Consider the following 18,793-nt stretch of genomic DNA (forward strand, 5'->3'; position numbering starts at 1 on the left):
AGGAGGCACGAGTGCGCCCTAGGCGCGCCTTCCCGCGCACTGGAGCAAGGCGGCCGGTGCAAACTGGGGGCGGGGGGGTTCGGCGCAGCTGCGAGCGGGTAGCCGAGAGGGCGAGCGAGCGGGCGGGCGGGCGGCGAGAGAGGTGGCGGTGGGGGTGGGGGGCGACATAGGAGAACAGACCGTGGCCTCCTCGCGAGCAGAAGGCAGCGCCAGCACCGCGAGGAAGAGGAGCAGCAGTCGCCAATAGGACGCGGACGCACTGACAGGTCTGCTGTTCCTGCTGCCGCCTTGGGCGCTTTAACATTCGGGGCGGGGGAGGCCTTTCTGGGCGTTTGGCAATCCTCAGCATCCGGCGACGGAGGGTGGGGGGACGACGACGACGCTGATATGAAAGAATAACCGGACGCAGCAGCCTTTGGTATCGTATCCTTCCCGCTGGAAAGGGGGAGAATTGCGTTGCAGAGGGTGAGGAGAAGGAGAAAAGAAGCTTGGAAAGGGTAGGGGAAAGGACCAAATTTGGGCTGCAGGGTGGGTAGAAGGTGGCTGGGGTGTGAGATACCGGGGTGGGGCTGACTTGGCTAACGGAAACCGGCGGCCTGCCTTTATCTTCAAGGAAGAGCTTGCTGGGGAGTGGGAAAAGGCACCGAGAGGGCACGGCATGGCGCAATGATATGATAATCTCCCACCAGAGAGAGAGAGAGAGAGGTGGAAACGCAGGGCAGAAGGCGAAAGGAAAACCCGTTCCTGCAGTAGAACCAGCAGCATGAGGAAGCGGCGGTGATAAAGGGCCGCATTGGATCCTAGCTATTTAATTCATTATCTGAGCTCTCCTGAGGCTCTGTCAGGAAGGCCTAGATGGGAGATCCGCGGAGGGAGGGGGGGGAGGTCGAGAGGGTGTCTTTTCCTCCACACCCCAGTATAAACCGGGGAGCTCAGAGAGGTGCTGGTTTGCAGTAACCGCCATCATACAGATCCAGGGACGCAGTTCACAGGCAGCAGCAGGGAAAGGAATCTTTCCTCCCCCACCCCCGCTGGGAATTCATGTATTATTTGTGTGGGGGGGCATATTTCCTCGTCTTACCCCTCCCCCTATGGCTAAAACACCCTGTCTTGGCCTGAGCACCTTCTCTTGGATATTGTTGCAGTTCAAACACTTACACAACCAGGGAGGTGAAGGTAGGGGGGGTGGGGGAAAGGAGTGAACTTGGAAAGAACCAGGATTTTGAAATACGTTTTTGGTAGTTAAATCTTTGAAGAGTATTCTTTTTCTCTCAACTACTACAATTAATAATCTTCCCCTCAATTGTTTTCCCTTCCCTTGTAGAAGGGACAGCAGTCCTAGAATTAGTCGAAGATGTCGGGTCAGACGCTGACAGATCGCATCGCAGCTGCTCAGTACAGTGTTACAGGATCGGCTGTAGCTAGAGCTGTCTGCAAAGCAACCACACATGAAGTGATGGGGCCCAAGAAAAAACACCTGGACTGTAAGCATCACTTTATATAAGTAGTTCATGTGTGGGGCTAAAAGCTATAGGGCTCTTTAAGATCCTCTATTTCCTGGATAATTGTTTTCACCAGTCATAAGGATTATGTGAGGTGCTAAAAAAAAAGTGTTTTTTGCTGTATATTTTCTGAGGGTATATTATTGCTTGTGTCGCTCTCATTTTGACCTTCAGATTTTAGGACAAATGCATATATCATAGAGGTTATAAGGCATGTAAATGTCAGGAAGCAGTGAGTTACTCTAGTCATGTTTTGGACACTGAGTTGAGACCATAATTGATATTTTGACCTGACCGGCAGTAATGTGAAGATGATCTTTACTGAGAGGTTGGTTTGATCATGGCAAAATTGAATGATTCTTGGTCACTGCAGCCTATTTAGTATGATTCAGTTGTGTGTGTTTTGGGGTGTGTGGCATAGAAATGGTGGTGGAAGGACAATGCATGGCTGCTCCATTCAGTACTCACAGGAGTAGGAGTCTTCTGTAGTTTGTCATGTGCAAAATTTTAAGAAATGTCACGCATACCACATGGCACATCATGAAATGGACTCTGACTGAGTGAAATTTCTGCTGTACTGTTAGTTGCATTACTTTGTGCAGCCATCCTTAATTTCTTCTGGTAGTTATGGTTTGGTCTTCATTCTACATTCTGGAGAGTAGAATTTTTGTTGCTAGACGAGGGTTTATCCCGGGCTGAAACCCGGGCTCACCCCTGTGTGTGCCGATGACGCACAGGGGATCCCGGGGTCAGGCCGGGCTAAACCCTCCCTTGACCCGGGATAACCGGATCCACGTGTGGCCCGGTTTTTCCGCAGCCCAGGGCTGTGGAAAGTCTAGCTGGTTCCGTGGCTTTTCCTGGATATGCGGCTTACTCGTGAGTAGCCAGGAGAAGCTGCGCACTGGGCACGGCGCTCCATAGGAGTGCCGTGCCCATCAGGCCAGGGGTGAGGGAATCGCGGGGGGGGCAGAGATGGGGGCCGGGGGGGGAGAGCGGACCCAGCAGGAGAAATGGGGGGGAAGAGCGGAGCCGGGGGGGGGGGAGATTGCGGCCGGGGTGATGGAGGGGGCATTGGACATGGCGCGCGAGGGGGTGAGTGAGCGAGTGGGCGAGCAGGGCGGGGGGCATCAGACATTGTGGGGGGAAATCAGGGGGAGTGGGGAACCCTTTATTTTTTAAAAAAAAATGACTTACCTTTTCATTGGTGTGCTCCTGCATACATGGCCCCTTTAACTTTTTTTTAATAATGGAGGACGCGATGGGGCTTTCCTTTCCGTGTCACGTCTTTCCTTTCCACACGTCAGCCATGCCTCTGACGTGTGGAAAGGAGCAACAGCCCGTGCTACTTCTAGCGCGGGCTGGCTGCTCCTCCCACACAGATTCTGAGGTAGGTCTAGCAAGGCCCTAGGAGTCAATAGCTAGACCTCAAATGGGAAGGCCAATGATCATGTGGAAAACTAAAGAATACCAGTAGAAACAAGAAGATATGCAAAAGGTGGGCAACTTGTGGCCCTTCAGATATTTTCGACTACAACTTCCATCATCCCTCACCATTGGCTATACTATTAGAGAACATAGGAGTTGTAGACCAAAATTGTCTAGAGAGCAACAAATTGCCCACCCCTGAGATAACACAGCCTGCCAGTTGCACCTAGCAATTCCATTGTCACTCACTAATCATGATGTTGCATGCCAGCATTTCCACAGTATCCATGAAGAGAAGACACCAATCACTATTTGACAATGGAACCCTGTCTTTGCCTTTTCCTACACACATTGCACAAGGGTATTGGGCCACTGTCTAGGAGCCTCAATCTCTAGGCCTTCTTTCAGTTGGACATGCATCTTTCTTGGCAGCCCAAACACTACCAACCCTAGCAACTGTTCTGACAGGAACTGAGCCATGGTTAAATGGGAAAGAGTGTCTTTCCAGGCACAGTTCTCATACTCCATAGGCCAGAAGCTGGTAGGCCTGTATGAAGCAACCATAGGCCACAAGCTCTCCAAGACAAGTGTTGGATTCTGAGATGAGACAAGAATTATGAACTTGCCCTTCCTGCTTTATTATTGCTTACCTGGCTATTTGTGCAGTTTTCCTGCCAGTGCTGGGCAACATTGATGAAAGGGAGCAGTCTGTCCCAAGTTTCCAGCTGTGGATTTGTCTAATTGGTATTCTTTAGACAGAGCAACAGAACGCCATGTCATGTCTCTTGATATATGATCTGTGTTCATTACCTGAGGTTTACGTATCTATGGGCATTTGTGATTAGAATTCTGTTTCCTCATGTGGCTGTGGTGGCAAGAGAGATGGAAGTGGTGGTTCGTGTGAGTCACTTGGGCCCCCAAATTGATTCCAGTAGACATGTATTTAGTTATGACATCCTGGCATAGCATTACGAAGTCATTAGGAGTGAGACCACCTCTGAACTAGGATAGAATCTGAACTAAGCCTTGCATCTCTCCCACCATGCCTCCACCGCCACCTGGATTATCTCCTTGCTCTGACAATACCTGGCTGGTGTAAATCCAGACTGGCATAGCATAGCCTTCTATTGGTGCAGTAGAATTTAGTAGTGGTCCTCTCTGTGCTTAGCAGTCATAAGTTGAGAACAGGATCACACTATTAGTCTTGTGGCCCTCAACTAGGTTTTGTGAAGTTGGTTTGATATAATCGCTCTCAATAGAAAAGCTGCATAGTTTAATAATTAGCCTGACATTGTTTGAAACTTCAAATATTAGACCTGGAAAGGAGCGGGATGGGAGAAGCTGTGGCTGTGTCCTCTTTTGCCCCTGCATATCTGTAAAACAGTGTTAATGTTGAGGTTGCAAGCTGTCAACCCTATTGTCAGTGACTGATGCTTTCAAATTTAGCCTTCCAATATATTTGATTGCTAATGATTGACTTTTAGACCACATTTCATGTTAGCTATTTTATACTGAAAGTTCAAAAGGCAAGGTAACGTGATCATTTTTCAAAAAATAGTTTAAATTTCTCCAGTCTTCCAGAGAGCTTCTGCTATTGGGACGGTATAGAAATGCACCAAATAAATAAATAGTGGCATCTTTAATATATATAAAAGTTATTGAACTCATGGTAACCTGTGAAGCTGTTGTCCTTATTAGTACTTTCTACAGCAAGATTATTCATCTATATTGAAACAATATATATAAACCATGCTATATAATAAACCATGCTATTCCAAGAGGTCACCCATGGTCACTCTGTTCCTAAACATATTTAATTGAAAATAAATACTAGTGACTTCAATGAAAATTTCAAGTAATCATGCCTTGATAGGTGGCCTTGGAAATACTGAGATGGATGTGTGGTGGGTTGTATAATAACTCAAACTATTGCAAGGATGTTGCCTGAGGATACCTGTTTCTACTTTGTATGCATTAAAAAATGAAAAAAGTACGTACAGAAGATTGGAGTAATCAATTACTAGTGGAGCTGTTGGGCATGTGGTTTTGGGGGAGGGGTAGCAATACACTGGTAGAAATGTGATTAAAGCTATGAGTGAGATGAACAAGACAGAACTGCAATAATGTTATTGGGGGGGGGGAAATAAAAGTTTTGAAATATGCCATTGTGTTGTATAATTAAAAAAAGCAAAGGAATGGAGAAAACAATATGAATAAAAATATTGTTGATCAAGGTCCTTTCCCTTGAACACAACTCAAGAGGGAGATGGGGGAGGGAGAGAGCGAAGGCAGTTCTTGTTTTCCCCAAGAATAACAGGCTGGCAGGACCGTTGGTGGATAACCTGGCCATAGCTGCCAGTATGATGGTGGTGACAGGGGTCTAAAAGGCTGGGATAGCTGCCACACTGCCAAGGTGATGTAGCCATAGCTGACACCTCTGAGGACTGTGAAGGCTTTGGAAGATGCCTCTAGGAGCATGCACAGCTTGTAGTGCTTACTTTAAAAAGCGGAGTGGTGGGGCCAATTGCAGAAGCTGACTGTCATCTCTGCTTGTACTAGCAGCAACGTATGAGACAGAGAAGGAGACTCAACGTGCTGGTAAACCCTTCCTTACCATAGCTGAAGTTCGAAGAGAAATAGATCCAGGGTGACATGACCCAGAGATCCTGACCATAGGAATACAATGGCTCAGTTTACACAACACTTTTCTCTACTCAGTGGGAAAACTTACTCAGTGGTGGAGTTTGTAGGGAGTACTCACCACACAACATGTCCCAACTTCACTGTTGTGTGGGTGTGGCCTCCTGTGGAGTGGAGTAAAAGGCAACACAGCATTTGATTGACAATTCCTCCACCCTCTCTCCTCCCCTAGTCCTCCCAGTGGTATCTCATCAGCCATTGCTGCATAAAAACAATCCCCACAGCTCTCCTAGAGTGGCACTCTCTCCTTTCACCGCTCTTGCCTTGGAACTCTATGGTCACTGGGAAATTCCACTCCACCCAACAGAAAACTCCACAGAGCCCTCCACACAACACACAACACAACAGTTGTCTAGGAATTCTCCTCTGCACAGCATGGAGATTCAGGATGGAGTGTTTTTCAAACAAAAACTCCAATGTGGGGTGGAGTTTTCCCTCCAGAGAACACTTTTCTCAATGGTGGTGTAAAAACTCCACAGTGGAGTTGTTACACCATTGTTGAGGAAAGTTGTGTGAACTGAGCCACTGTCTTCTACTTCCAGATGTCTGAGCAGCATCTAGGCTGCTATGCTGTGGTTAGTGAATCTTCAAGATGTTGTCTTTGCTAGTGCTACTCATGGCATGTTGACTTTTTTTAAAGCCTGTTTAGCACTTGGAGGTAGGAATGCACAGGTTTTGTTAAATCTGTGCTTTCTATTTCCTGGATTATTGGGCGTATTTCCTTCCGTCATCTGCTCATTGACAGAATCAGATTTTTTGTACAAGAATGTAATTCATTTGCAAATCCTCACTTGCGCAAATCCCCACCCCCCCCACCCCAAGTAACAAATATGGCCCACAAATCTGCATGACTCAAAAAAAGCCGGTCACTTTCATATAATTCCAAACTCATTTGAATTGGTTGTGGATTTCTCTGACCAAAAGAAGGTAGCATCTTTTTCCTTAAATCTAATGGGTCAGTGCCTGACTATGATAATCTAAGAAACCACCAAAGCAATTTGGTAAAGAAACAGTGTTTAACCTTGATAAGTAGTGATAGAAAAAACTGGGACTTTCATGACTTAAAAAACACAACTGAAATAAACAAGGTCATTAAAGTGCATATAAGCACTTTAGTGTGTCCTGACTTATGTGTTTGAAGTCCATTGGTTGAAACATCTTTTTCAGAAAAGAATAGTAAAGAATTTAAATTGGCTTATCGAATCGAGCTGTCGGTATTGGAAAAGGGAAAAACATTATTATTATTATTATTATTATTATTATTATTATTATTATTATTTATTTATATAGCACCATCAATGTACATGGTGCTATATATGCTATACATGGTGCTATACTGCTATACATGGTGCAACATAATAAAATGGATGCATATGTAACAGAAGGAACACTTCTGAGGCTTCTGCAGAAATTCTCCAGAGAGCTCCACTTCCATGCTGTAGAGGAAATACATGAGAGCAAAGTAAATAGGCCATTGTGGCTAGTATTTTATGAATGGCTTGTTTTGGTGTCTTGGAATTAAAATCTGTTAACAGTGTAGAGCCAAGCCACAAATTTTGGCTCTTGTGTGAAAAGGGAGAGCCAGAACATGTGCCATAGCTGAATGTCTAGATAGACAATAGCATGGGATAATTGCTTACTTGCTGTCTTTTTGCATTTACTAAAATTTAGAAGTAGTTGTGGCCTTGTTGCCCTGGATTTATGAATGGTGGTGGTAAAATTATCTGTGGTAATTGGCTTTTTAGAGAAGCTGAATTCAAGTTGCTTAGCAGGATATTTGGTCCGGTCTAAACGACTTGATTGGTCACTGAATCAATATGAGCAGGCCATTTCCATGATTCAGATATTACTTTGAGAATGGTCATCTGAGTTATTTCCCTATACCCTGTCTGGGGGAAGGGAGGAGTAGGAGGCATCATTTTGCTTTTGCTTGAGGTGTGAATAGGTAACATAGAGGGAGGATGTAATCTAAAGTTGGCATGATTCAGCATTGCATGTAATTTCAGAAAATGAGGTACTGTGAAAGTACCCTGATTGGTGTTGATCCAGGTAAATATGCAGGAAAATATGTGGATGCAGTGAGACTTTTCTAAACTGCTTGAATGAACACACACGCATGCATCCTGACTGCACCTCTAGGTCATAGATTCTCAAAATCAGCTTCAAATGATAGATGCATTTTTAAAGATTTTTTTTTTAAAAAAGGGACAGATTGTGATTTAAAAAAATGCCACATACAAACCCATGAATACACACACTGGCGCCTGAATGTTAATGTTCTAAGAGGAGAAACTAACAGCGCAAACCCAAGCATGTTTACTCAGAAGTAAGTCCCACCAGGCTCAATGAGATTTGCACCTTAGTAGTAAGTGAATTTGGGGTCGCAGCCAAAATTCACCAGGTATATAGAATAGTTGATCTATTTTTATTATTCAATGATGTCCAATGTTTAAGATTTTCCACCCAGATAATCTGAATTTTTCATATTATGTACATTATGCAGATTGATCAACTTTATGTAAATTTAATTTCAGACAATGGTTTAAATTTCAATCCTCAAAACATAGTTTCCCATTTCAGATGGAACAAGAAGGTATGATTAATTACAGCACACCAAGAAAGGAATAGATAGTTGTGAAGACAGGGCCCACAAGCACTAGACTTGTGCATATCTTGGCTTATTAAGCCATGATATGTATGGCCATTGAATGCAATTAAGAAGAAAGTAAACAGGCTGCAGTCTAGGGCCTAATCTACACCAAGCAGGATATTGCACTGTGAAAGCGGTATGCCACACTACTGCTTTATAGCAGTATTCAAGTGCACTGACAACTGTTGGGGCCCATTGACATATACCATATACTGCTTTCATAGTGCAATATCCTGCTTGGTATAGATTAGGCCTAGGATGCCGTTTTAGTGTGTCAGTGGGTAAAAGGGCAAACTACTCCGGTAGATACTATGGGGCTCACCAGTAACAGCTAGCTCAATGATGTGTGTCTTTTCACTTTATCTCACAGGAGTGAATGTTTAATATTTATTACTATGGAGACCTTGTCTTGGATACTGTTGCAATGATGGCAGAACCTGCCATTCTGTGTCACTGGGCAGCCTGCTCTTTATTGCAAAGCACAAGGTCATATGTGTGATGTGGTGGGCATACAGGTGCATTGTGCCTGCCCAGGGTCACCTGTAATAAACCTGTCCCTTTTGTATTTCTTCCTTACCCTCTTGCAATGATGGGTGTGTCACTAGTCATTAATATTTCCATGTTTCTTAAGACCCATCTCTTGCTTTGGATCTCCTGTGTCTGAAAGCAGTGCGTAAATGATGAATTTGCAGAAGTGCCCCAAAACTGGCTTAAAAGTATTAAGTGTTGGTGCCAAAAGTACATCATGTAATATGAGAAGCCATCCTAATTGAAGAAGGAGCCTCCAGGTTGTCAGCCAAATAAAAAAAAGGCATAGGATTGATACATGAATAATGCAGATGGCAGTAAAGCAGGAAAGGTCAGGGTAAGGTGGTTCAGGAAAGGCTCCGCTATACTAGTAGTTATGGAGTAGGTGCCTGAAGGAGGAGAGGAGAGGCTGTTGTTGGCATTAGAAAGCACCAAGCTGTTCTGCTTGTACATAGATCTCAGTGGCTGCTGACTTAGCTCTAGGAGCCCTTCCTCTTAAATTATTGAAACTGGACTACCCTCAGGAAACAATGTAAGTACTTTGTGGCATTTGTACTGGCATTTTGGTGACAACGATTAATTCTGGTTTGTGTTTGGGCTTTACCCTTTGTATTTCTAATCTGTGTTACCGAGCAAACATGATTTGCCCAATCTGTCCAGAATCTCCTGAATATGGGCAGTCTAATAAAATATACTCCTAGATTGTGGCCACAGATTTGTAGCCATCTTGGTCCCACAGAATACGGATTCTTAACTCTGAGGTAGTATTGGTTTTTGCTTGCTTGTGTGTTTGTTTGGTTAACTCCCATCTCCTTCTGTTGTTTTAACGTAGGAATGCCCACTTTCTTAAGTTTACTGGTTGGAAATGCCACTGAAATGGAACATTTGACAATGTAAATGGCTTATTTAGGGGTTCAAGGAGTATTTGGCATGACGATGGCCTTGGCTATGGCAGAAAGCTGTTTGACTGTCCCTCAGAAATATTATGCCTGATATCTAGGGAGAAAAGCGGAGTACAGAATTTTAGGGAAACCCTTTTGACAACTAAAAAGGAGTGTGCAGTTGTCCTATTTAGAATTTGAAGGTGAGGGGCTGCTTAAGATATCCCAGTCTTGATGGGTACATGTTTAGCAGGTATTTGTGCATGTGCTAAACAAGTTTGACCTTTTGTTTTGTGTACAATATGGGAGTGACCACTGGGAAAGCAAGTCTAGCTACAGCTTCCTGATTCATTGCGGGTGGAATACATGTGCTTAAACATGAGTCCTCCTAGCAGTGCACAACACAGATCTGTAAAGCCATTCATTTTGAAATTATTTGGATACATTCCAACCTGAGTTCAGGCCTGGCTTTGGAAACAGAAGCAGCCTTGGCACCCCTGGTGGACAACTTAGACTGGGGAATGGTCAGAGAGAGTGCTACCTATTATTTATTTGTTTACTGTACTTTTAAAATAAAGGTCTCTGGGTGATTTACAATACATAAAAATCATAAAAAAACAAATGCACAAATAAAAACCACCCATAATAAACCAAGATAAAACCAGCAGTAAAGAATAAAAATATCTCAGCACATAAATCAAATTAAAACCAGCAGCAGAATAAAATACTTACCGTACAAAAAACAGTTCTTAAAATGCCTCAGAGAATAAAAAAGTCTCCACTTAGCATGAGAAAGACCATAACATAGGCCCCAAGTGAGCCTCTCTGGGAACAGCAGTCCACAAACGTGGTGCCACCACTGAAAAGGCCCTTTTTCTTATAACCACCCACCTTGCTTCATTTGGTGGGAGAACCTGGAGCAGGGCCTCAGATCTTAATGCCTGGGTAAGTAAATATGATAGGTGTTCCTTCAAGTAACCTAATCCTAAGCTGTTTAGGCCTTTAAGGGTTAAAAGCAGCACTTTGAATTCCAGCATTTATTTCCTCTTGCTGTCTCAGCAGCTTTCAATGCCATTGACCATTGTATCTATCAGGATCGCCTGGTTGGGTTGATCTCAGAAGGCAATGATAGGAAACCTCTGCTCTTCTCCATGGCCACAAGGTTCCATTTTGACCCCTGTGGTGTTTAATATCTACATGAAACTACTAGAGGAAGTCCTCCAGAGATTTGGGCTGCAGTGACACCAATATGTGGAGAACATGCAGCTCTACCTCTTGTTATCCACCTATGGCAACACTATGCTAACACTATAAATGGAAGTACTGTTTGTCAAGAACCATTAGAATAAACATGTTATACTATTTCTAGAAACGTACCTAAACAGTGTTTGCAAGGAATATTTTAGTTTCATAAATACCTAAAACAAATATCCTCCACGTAAGAAAGCCTTTAGTAAAAGACTAATTCCTTCAATTGCAGAGTATTTTTCTGGAGTATTTACTACGCATCAAAATACTGTTTTGCCTAAAATTTCATGGGTTGACACATACAAGTGTTTAAAATAGCTTTCTCCTGCTTGTGAATAGCAAATAGCTTTCGAGTCTCTGCAAATGGGGTTCATACTTCTAACTTGCTCCATCCTTTACCATTGTTGCCATATCCTTGCTATTTTTATAGCACTATATCAGCTGAAGATGGGCAATATTAAAAATATAATATAAAATATTATTAATAAAAATATAATAATAAAAATAATATTCTCCTGTCATTAAAGAAATTCATGCAGAATGTAATGGTATAATGGACCAAAATTTTGTTCCATCTGTTCCTGTTTGAGGGTTGTTGTTTTTTTGGATAGTTGGTGATCTCTGCCAGTGGTGAATCGGCTGTTTTTTAAAAATAAATGAATTCAGAACTTAATATGATGGACAGCTCCTGTGAGTGACTTAAATAAGACAACATGCCTCCATTAGAGAGCTCTTACTGACTTAATCTTTCCTACAAACACTTGGTAATTATGATAAAATTTTGAGTAGGCAGCATAATATTTCAACTTTGCTGGTCAACTGTAGTAGCACTGACTGTATTTTAAAAATAAATTTAAAATCTCTATTTGAAATTGTGCAATTAAGAAACATATTGGCCATAGGAACAAGGTGGGGATCTTGTGTAAGGAACCTTTTCTAGCTTTTGATGCCAGCAGAGTTCCTTAGAATTAAACCATAGCAATAAAGATCGTAAAAACGTGTTCCTTTACCTTTTTCTTGAAGTTAGGATATCAATATACTTCCATCTAAGTCTGCTGTGTTACCACTTCCTGAACTTCCCTCAAAAAGATCCTGATGAACCATTGTTCTCCTGTTGTGCAGACTTTAAGATGTTTCCAATTTATTAAGATGTGATCCTTTGAACTTCTATTTTGTGAGCAAAATATAAGTTTTTCTTTCTTATATCTCGTGTACTAACCTTAAGTCACCATGGTTGTTCTGTTTTGCATTCTCTCTCGAGTTCATTACTGTTGTTCATACAGTTCAGGTCTGAGTGTAGTTAATCTTTCATTCAACAGTATCACATTGCTGTCATACATCATGATTATAACTCAATGGCCTTTCTCAAACTCTCAAAGTTTGCAACCAATTTTGCACTAATTTTCTTTGAGCTACATCTAACATCAGGCAAACAGATTTCTGCTTGCATGATGGGACTTCTTCTGTCAGGAGTTTCCTTTCTACTGGGAAATGGACATTGTTGGTTTTAACTCTTTATATTTGTGATGCAATACTGTGCAATTGAAGACAAGGCTCCACTAGCAAGCCTATGTTTGTTTGTTTATTTATTTATTTATTAAAAGACACACTTGTTGATTAAAATGATGCCCTTGATTGGCAATACATTTTATAAAAACTTGTTATTTGCAATTTTTATAGGTACTTCTATATATTTAAAAAGTTTTCATTATAGAAGCATTTGTCATCTTACTTTTTCTCATAGGACAGAATATTTCCTTTGAGATAATTCCTGCTACATCACATACAAGTATGATCTAAAAACAAAGTGTGTGCTTTTCTTTAAAGAAATATGCGAACTTATGCAGATTTAATGCATTCATTTTTTTCTAAAAATGATATTGAATATGGTGGATTTTTGAAAATGGTGGATTTTTAAAAAAATATTTTGAAGTATTAGGTAGTGATGGTCATGCTAATTTCTACTAGCTCTTCCTGTGGCATGAATCTTAATATGTCCTTGATTATATCTTAACCCATTCTGAATACTTTTATAGAAAGTGTCTTATTTATTCTGAAATCAATGATATTGGCAAATAAATTATTAAAATGAGCAATATGGCACAAATTGCACTGCATTTAGTTGCCCTGTTTTTCCACTTCAAAATTGAGATACTCGGGGCAGATTACAATGAAAACAACAGTTAAGCTGTAATACAAACACATTGACAGTTTGGCACTTCAAAAGGAAACGTGCAAAAACTTAAATTAAGCAAAATGGAAGAATTGCAAACAGATGTCCTTCTAGTTTAATCACCTTAAATCAAGTAGCCATAGCAGCAATAAAATTTCAAAAACAATGGGATATGTAAATATCTTTTTAAAAAAGACATGCTGTATACAGCATATTGCTCCACTGCTGTGTAGTATTCTTCTGAGGAGTGGGAGGAATACAAGTTGACTTAAGAAAATAATGCATATCTCTGTCTAGGAGGCTGAAACCAAACTGTTTGGGTTGCTAGAGCAGAACAAGGGTCTATTACTAAAAGGAAAGGGGACAGACAAGCTAGGGTTAAACAAGCTACGCACAATAATTTGAATACTGATAGAAAGGAAGGAATATTTATGCTTTCCCCACACATAGAGCCAAAGATAGAAAAAAGGCCAATGAGAGAGCAGAATAGTGAGCAGCACTCGTTGAGGTCAGCTGAGGCAAATCAAAGCTACGCTTCAGCATTTAAAACTTTTAGATGCTCTGGCAGCTGCTAGAGGCTTAGAAATTCCCATGCTGCCAGTCTTTTGCTCTGGTAGAAAGAAAAACAATGTGAAGAAGAAAGCAAATTATGGCAAGGTATGTGCAACTTATTCATATGTGGGGCTAAATTCCTTTTGCCACAGTGGTTTTCTTTTCACTTAGCATTATTCCATCATACCATTATTTTAAGTGTGTGTGTCTCTGATATAAACCCTTAGCAAAAACTGCACAAAAGTCAGGAATCCACCAAACTTTTGGTGGTCCAATGGGTGGAAGAGTTCTGACCATCTAGAGGACCTGGGAGGGCTGGATTAGGACCCCAGGAACTCTGGATTTGACCTGCAAGCCTGAGATTATACATTAATGCATTAAAGTGTTCCACCCAGATCAATACATGTGATGTATGCATTTGCCGCAGGGGAAGATGTGCACATCTGCTTCTGCCCCACCCCCATCCACACTTTTAGAGCAGTACGACAATGGAACAGATGACCTAGGGAGGTGGTGGACCCTCCCACACTAAAGGCATTCAAGAGGCAGCTGGACAACTGTCTGTCAGGGATGCTTTAAGGTGGATTCCTGCATTGAGCAAGAGGTTGGACTCGATGGCCTTAAAGGCCCCTTCCAGTTCTACTAGTCTATGATTCTATGTAGGTCCTGGGAATTAAGATTTAAGTAAAGTGATGAGAACTGCAATATTTCTCAAATTGTGGGTTAAGACACAGGGTGGGGTGGGGGAGACACACAAATCATTTTGTACTTCTTATGATTGGTTCCATACATTATCTGATTGTTCACTCCCTGTTGCATCTTGACGTTTCCTTTGTGTTAAAGGGAACAGCTGTTCACCTTATCCACCGACAATGGAACTAAGAAGCAATTGACTCAAGTTATAATAAGGTAGATCTAAGGCTGAATTTTAGAAAGACCTTTTTAAGGCAGCCTTGCAGTTAGCTACTTGCTTAGGAGTCTTATTTCTTCTGCATGAAGAACATGACAACTTGCTCTTTAAACCATATTATGACACCAAATACATGTAGTGGAGGTCTCTTGTATGCAACATGGCTCTAAAAGTAGTTCAGCAGTTTTCTTTGATACCTTTAATGACATTTTTTTCAAGGAAAAGGTCAGCAGACAATCTATTGCAAATAAGAGTAAGATAGGATTCTGTCCTCTTGCCTATCCAGTTGAACTGTAATTTCTCCTACTGTATGTATCTTCCAGCATCTCTTGTCAGTTATATTCCTTTCCTGATCCAAAACGCTAGTCTTTGGTCTAGAGGAAGAAAAAGAGAGAAAAGGTTGCAGTATTACCATGTCCACATGCGCTGTCCTTCATGGTCTGGAGAGGTTATAGTGGCAATGCAGTATTCTTTCTCCTGGACTAGGGCCTTAGCTAGATGGGGCTTTATCCTGGGGCGAGCCTCGGGGTTGTCCCTGTGCGTCCACATGATGCCCAGGGGATCCTGGGATCAGGGAGCCCTCCACTTTGGGCTGGGATAGAGCCCTCCACTTTGGGCCCGTTTTTCCAGGGTCTTGGGCTAAGCCCGAGACCGCGGAGCGTGTGACCCATTGCTGCAGATTGACCCAGCTCCGTGCAATTCCTCACGCGGAGCTGGGAGCTGCACCCATCGGGGGGAGTGGGGAAATTAAAGGTTTTTTTTAAAAAACTTACCTTTCAGCACTCGTGCGCTCCTTGTGCTTTAAAAAAAAATGGCGGGTGCGACGCCTCTCCTCCTGAGGTCAGCGCACCTCACGTGTAAACAGAGAAGGGATCTCGCGATAATCACATCCAGGATCTTTCCTCCTCCATCGTGGATTAAAGATATATCTAGCTAAGGCCTAAATCTATACTATTGCTTTCTAGCTGTAATTGAAGTGCACTGATAACTATTGGGGCACATTATACATTCCATATACTGCATTCATAATGTTATCTCCTGATTTTTATTCTAGTTTTTCCTAAATAGCACAACAAATGTCATTCTGTGTCTAATAAGGAATAAATGCACAACAGCTTTACCATGATGGGATCGTAATGATTTTACTTAATGTGTCGATCTGGTCAAGGACTGCAAAGGAATTGCCTCTTGAAAGTATAGTGTCCAATCTGTCACTGCTGGGCATTTCAAGATCGATTTAGTGCAAGAGATTAGAGTTTAAATTGTTATTGCTGCTATCAGCTCTAGATTAAACAGGAAAGAAGATTAAAAGGCATAAAATTACTAATCAAGGCAGTTACCAGAAATATAACACTTACACAAAGTGATAAGTAGTTTACAAATAAAACAGACTAGTAAATGTATGGGTCTTGCTCATTAATTGCATGGATCCAGTTGTTTTCCTTTGTTACATTATGTGGATGCACTTGTTTTTCCTTTGTTATATTATGTGTTTGGGATTTTTTGAGAGCGACGTGGCTTTTCCCCAGCTGTAAGGATAAGGTTGCCTCCAATGTGTGTCTTCAGAGCCCAGCTGCTGTTACTCCTTTGCAGACTGCGACCAGGATGAAATATCTGATGTTGAGAATGGGAGAGAGAGAGGAGAAAATATTGTATACTTGTATTGCAGATGGTAGATAATGCCCCTAAAACGTTTGTACTAGGAGTGTCATCAGACAAGCATTTTATGGCATGCTCATGACTGGCCACTCACGGTTCTTCCTAGGACATTTAAATAATGCAGCATTCCTCCCATGCATCTTCCACTCCTTCTGCTCTTTTTTACATCACAAAATTAGACCCAGAAAATCCTTTTTTTTGTTTTTGTTTGGCTATAATAATACTGGCTGCCATTTCCTGCTTTGTGCAGGAGAAGCTGCGCAATAAAAACGTCCACTGAATGGGCCACATGGACAGTCCTTGCTTCCTCTTTCTTCCCTGTGTGAAGAAAGAGGAAGCTGCTCCTCCCTGTTGTGAGACAGAAGCAGGAGGCAAAGCAGCAGGAGGGAAATGCGATTCTCCCCCTCCCCCCCAGTGTTCTTCTACACCTCCTTGGAGTAAGTAAGATGTATTGAGGCCACCTAGTTTGCTTACACTGAATTGCTGTGCTTTCCCCTTGTCCTTGTGTTGATGAAGTGAAAATTGCCTGCAGAAATTGTCTAGTGGGGTGCTTTTTGTGTTAATTTGATAATGAATTACTTCCTTTGCATCATCTAGCTCCTCTATAGGTAGTAACACTGGGATGTCAGGTTCTCAACCGTTCCTGCTTTTAAGGAGTAATAAATGTCTTTGCCTGATTGCACAATTGAGTTAAATGGGCACACTGCAAAATAGGTACTTATTTGACTTCTGATTTATTTATTTATTTTGTGACATGAATTCAGTTGAGTAAATACTGGCTTAATCAATTCACTGCTAGATAAGTGGCTGCCTAACTGGAGAAAGAAGGTGTTTTTCAGGTAAGAAGTAATAGTTTTTGCTCTTGTAGAAACCACTCTTTTCGTTCTACTTTTTGGACCATAGAAACTAATCAGATAGCAAGACAATGGCTTTACTGAGAATAATGGGGCTATAATTTTGTTTATGTGCTACTATTAGGACTGTTGCCTCAGGCAGTGATTGCTGAGATGAGGGGCCAGGTCATTCTTCCAGAGCCTCCCCCAGCCATTCCTACTGACCTGACACATTTCAGGAGGCACTGTGCATGTACATGTATTGATCTGCTCGTGCAATGCGTGTTGTTGCTACTGCTGCTGCATTGTAGCAGTAAGCGTGCACCAGGTTGAATGGTGAATGAGTGGTGGTAAGATGTTGGACAGAGTTTTGTATGTCATCTGGCCAACTCTGCACTGCCTAGATGACCTGTTTTCCTCAGTGTTGAAGTCAGATTCAACTGCCAGTCTGGTTGGCTTCTGTACATGAAACGGGGAGTGGTGGGGAATCTTACTGTAGCATCAATTGAGGGAGTGGTGTAGGCTTATTTCCTCTCCCTGCTCTTGGCTTTTTAGGACAAACTTCTCTCAGAATCTATAATTGGAAATCTTGCATTTAAAATTGCAAGAAAGGTTATGCTTTTTAGGTTTGAACTGTTATTCCACTACTTCTTTGGATATCATTGTGTACGGTAATGAATCTGACTGATTCTAATTCATTTGTAGCCCTGTAGTTGATCAATATAGTTTGGAAGAATTCACACAAAGCTAGTATCATGGTTGTGGAACTTATTGGTTCATCTAATGACCAAAATCTTAAAACTGTTTGCAGTTCAAGTGTCTGGTAGTCAAGACAACAGAAGTGTCTGTTGGCTAGTCCTCTAGATAGTAATGTGAAATGACTTTAACTATTACTGATTGCCAAGTCCCTATTGATCCCTTCGTTCACCATATTATGGTAGAAGCCCAGGAGCTTTACATGCTAGGCAACTCCTATAGCTGGAGGGATTGACTAAGTTAGAGTTATTACAAACCAATCTGAAATGATAGCAGCTCTTAAATGGTTCTGTAGATAAAATAATTCTGACCTTGAATTGGTTCTAGACAAAATATAGTGAGCATAGGGATCAATATAAGCATATCAATTATCATAAAACAGCAGTAAATTAGATTACTTCACTTTAGTATACATTGCTTCCATCTTATTGTTTTGGTCACTGGGCACCTAGAGAGCTTGTCAAGAAGAAGAAAAATAACACATTATATTAGAACAATAAAATACATCATAACTAGAACTGCAGATTTTAAATAAAGGTGCTGGGAAGATAAATGTGTAGTTTAACTCTGTGTTTGTTGCCATTGTATTTGACAATTCCTTTGACAGAAAATTTCCAGTAGTGAATTCCCATCTGCCCCACTGGCAGTAATATGTACTGCAAGGGGGAGGATGTAGTTATGAGAGGAGGGAATAACTGTAAGGAGGAATGTGTTAATGTCTACCTGGATCATACTACAGCCACTTAGCTGTGAAACGTATCCTTCAAAGACAAAGCAATAGAGGGAGGGACAAGGGAAGGGTTGTTTTCCCTTGTCCAATTATCCTCCTTGCATATTAATTCATGGCTAGGTATGGGGAGAGAAAGCTTGAAATGGGGAAAGCTTGAAATGAGGCACATGCACTGACATAGGCCACAGCTAGACCTAAGGTTTATCCTGGGATCATCCAGGGTTCCCCCCTGCCTGAGCACTGGAT

General features: G+C 41.9%; 1 protein-coding gene across 1 annotated transcript in view; it reads left to right on the plus strand.

Moving 5' to 3' along the window:
- The first annotated feature begins 314 nt into the window (after positions 1–314).
- The window catches only part of SNAP91 (synaptosome associated protein 91), an 86,234-nt gene continuing 67,755 nt past the window's right edge, over positions 315–18,793 (plus strand). The window contains exons 1-2 of the mRNA XM_063124912.1: positions 315–465; positions 1,325–1,484. Of these exons, the coding sequence (XP_062980982.1) occupies positions 1,355–1,484 (130 nt within the window). The 5' untranslated portion in view covers positions 315–465; positions 1,325–1,354. The remainder of the gene's footprint in view (positions 466–1,324; positions 1,485–18,793) is intronic.

This window comes from Elgaria multicarinata, chromosome 4 (assembly GCF_023053635.1).
Source record: "Elgaria multicarinata webbii isolate HBS135686 ecotype San Diego chromosome 4, rElgMul1.1.pri, whole genome shotgun sequence".
NCBI lineage: Eukaryota > Metazoa > Chordata > Lepidosauria > Squamata > Anguidae > Elgaria > Elgaria multicarinata.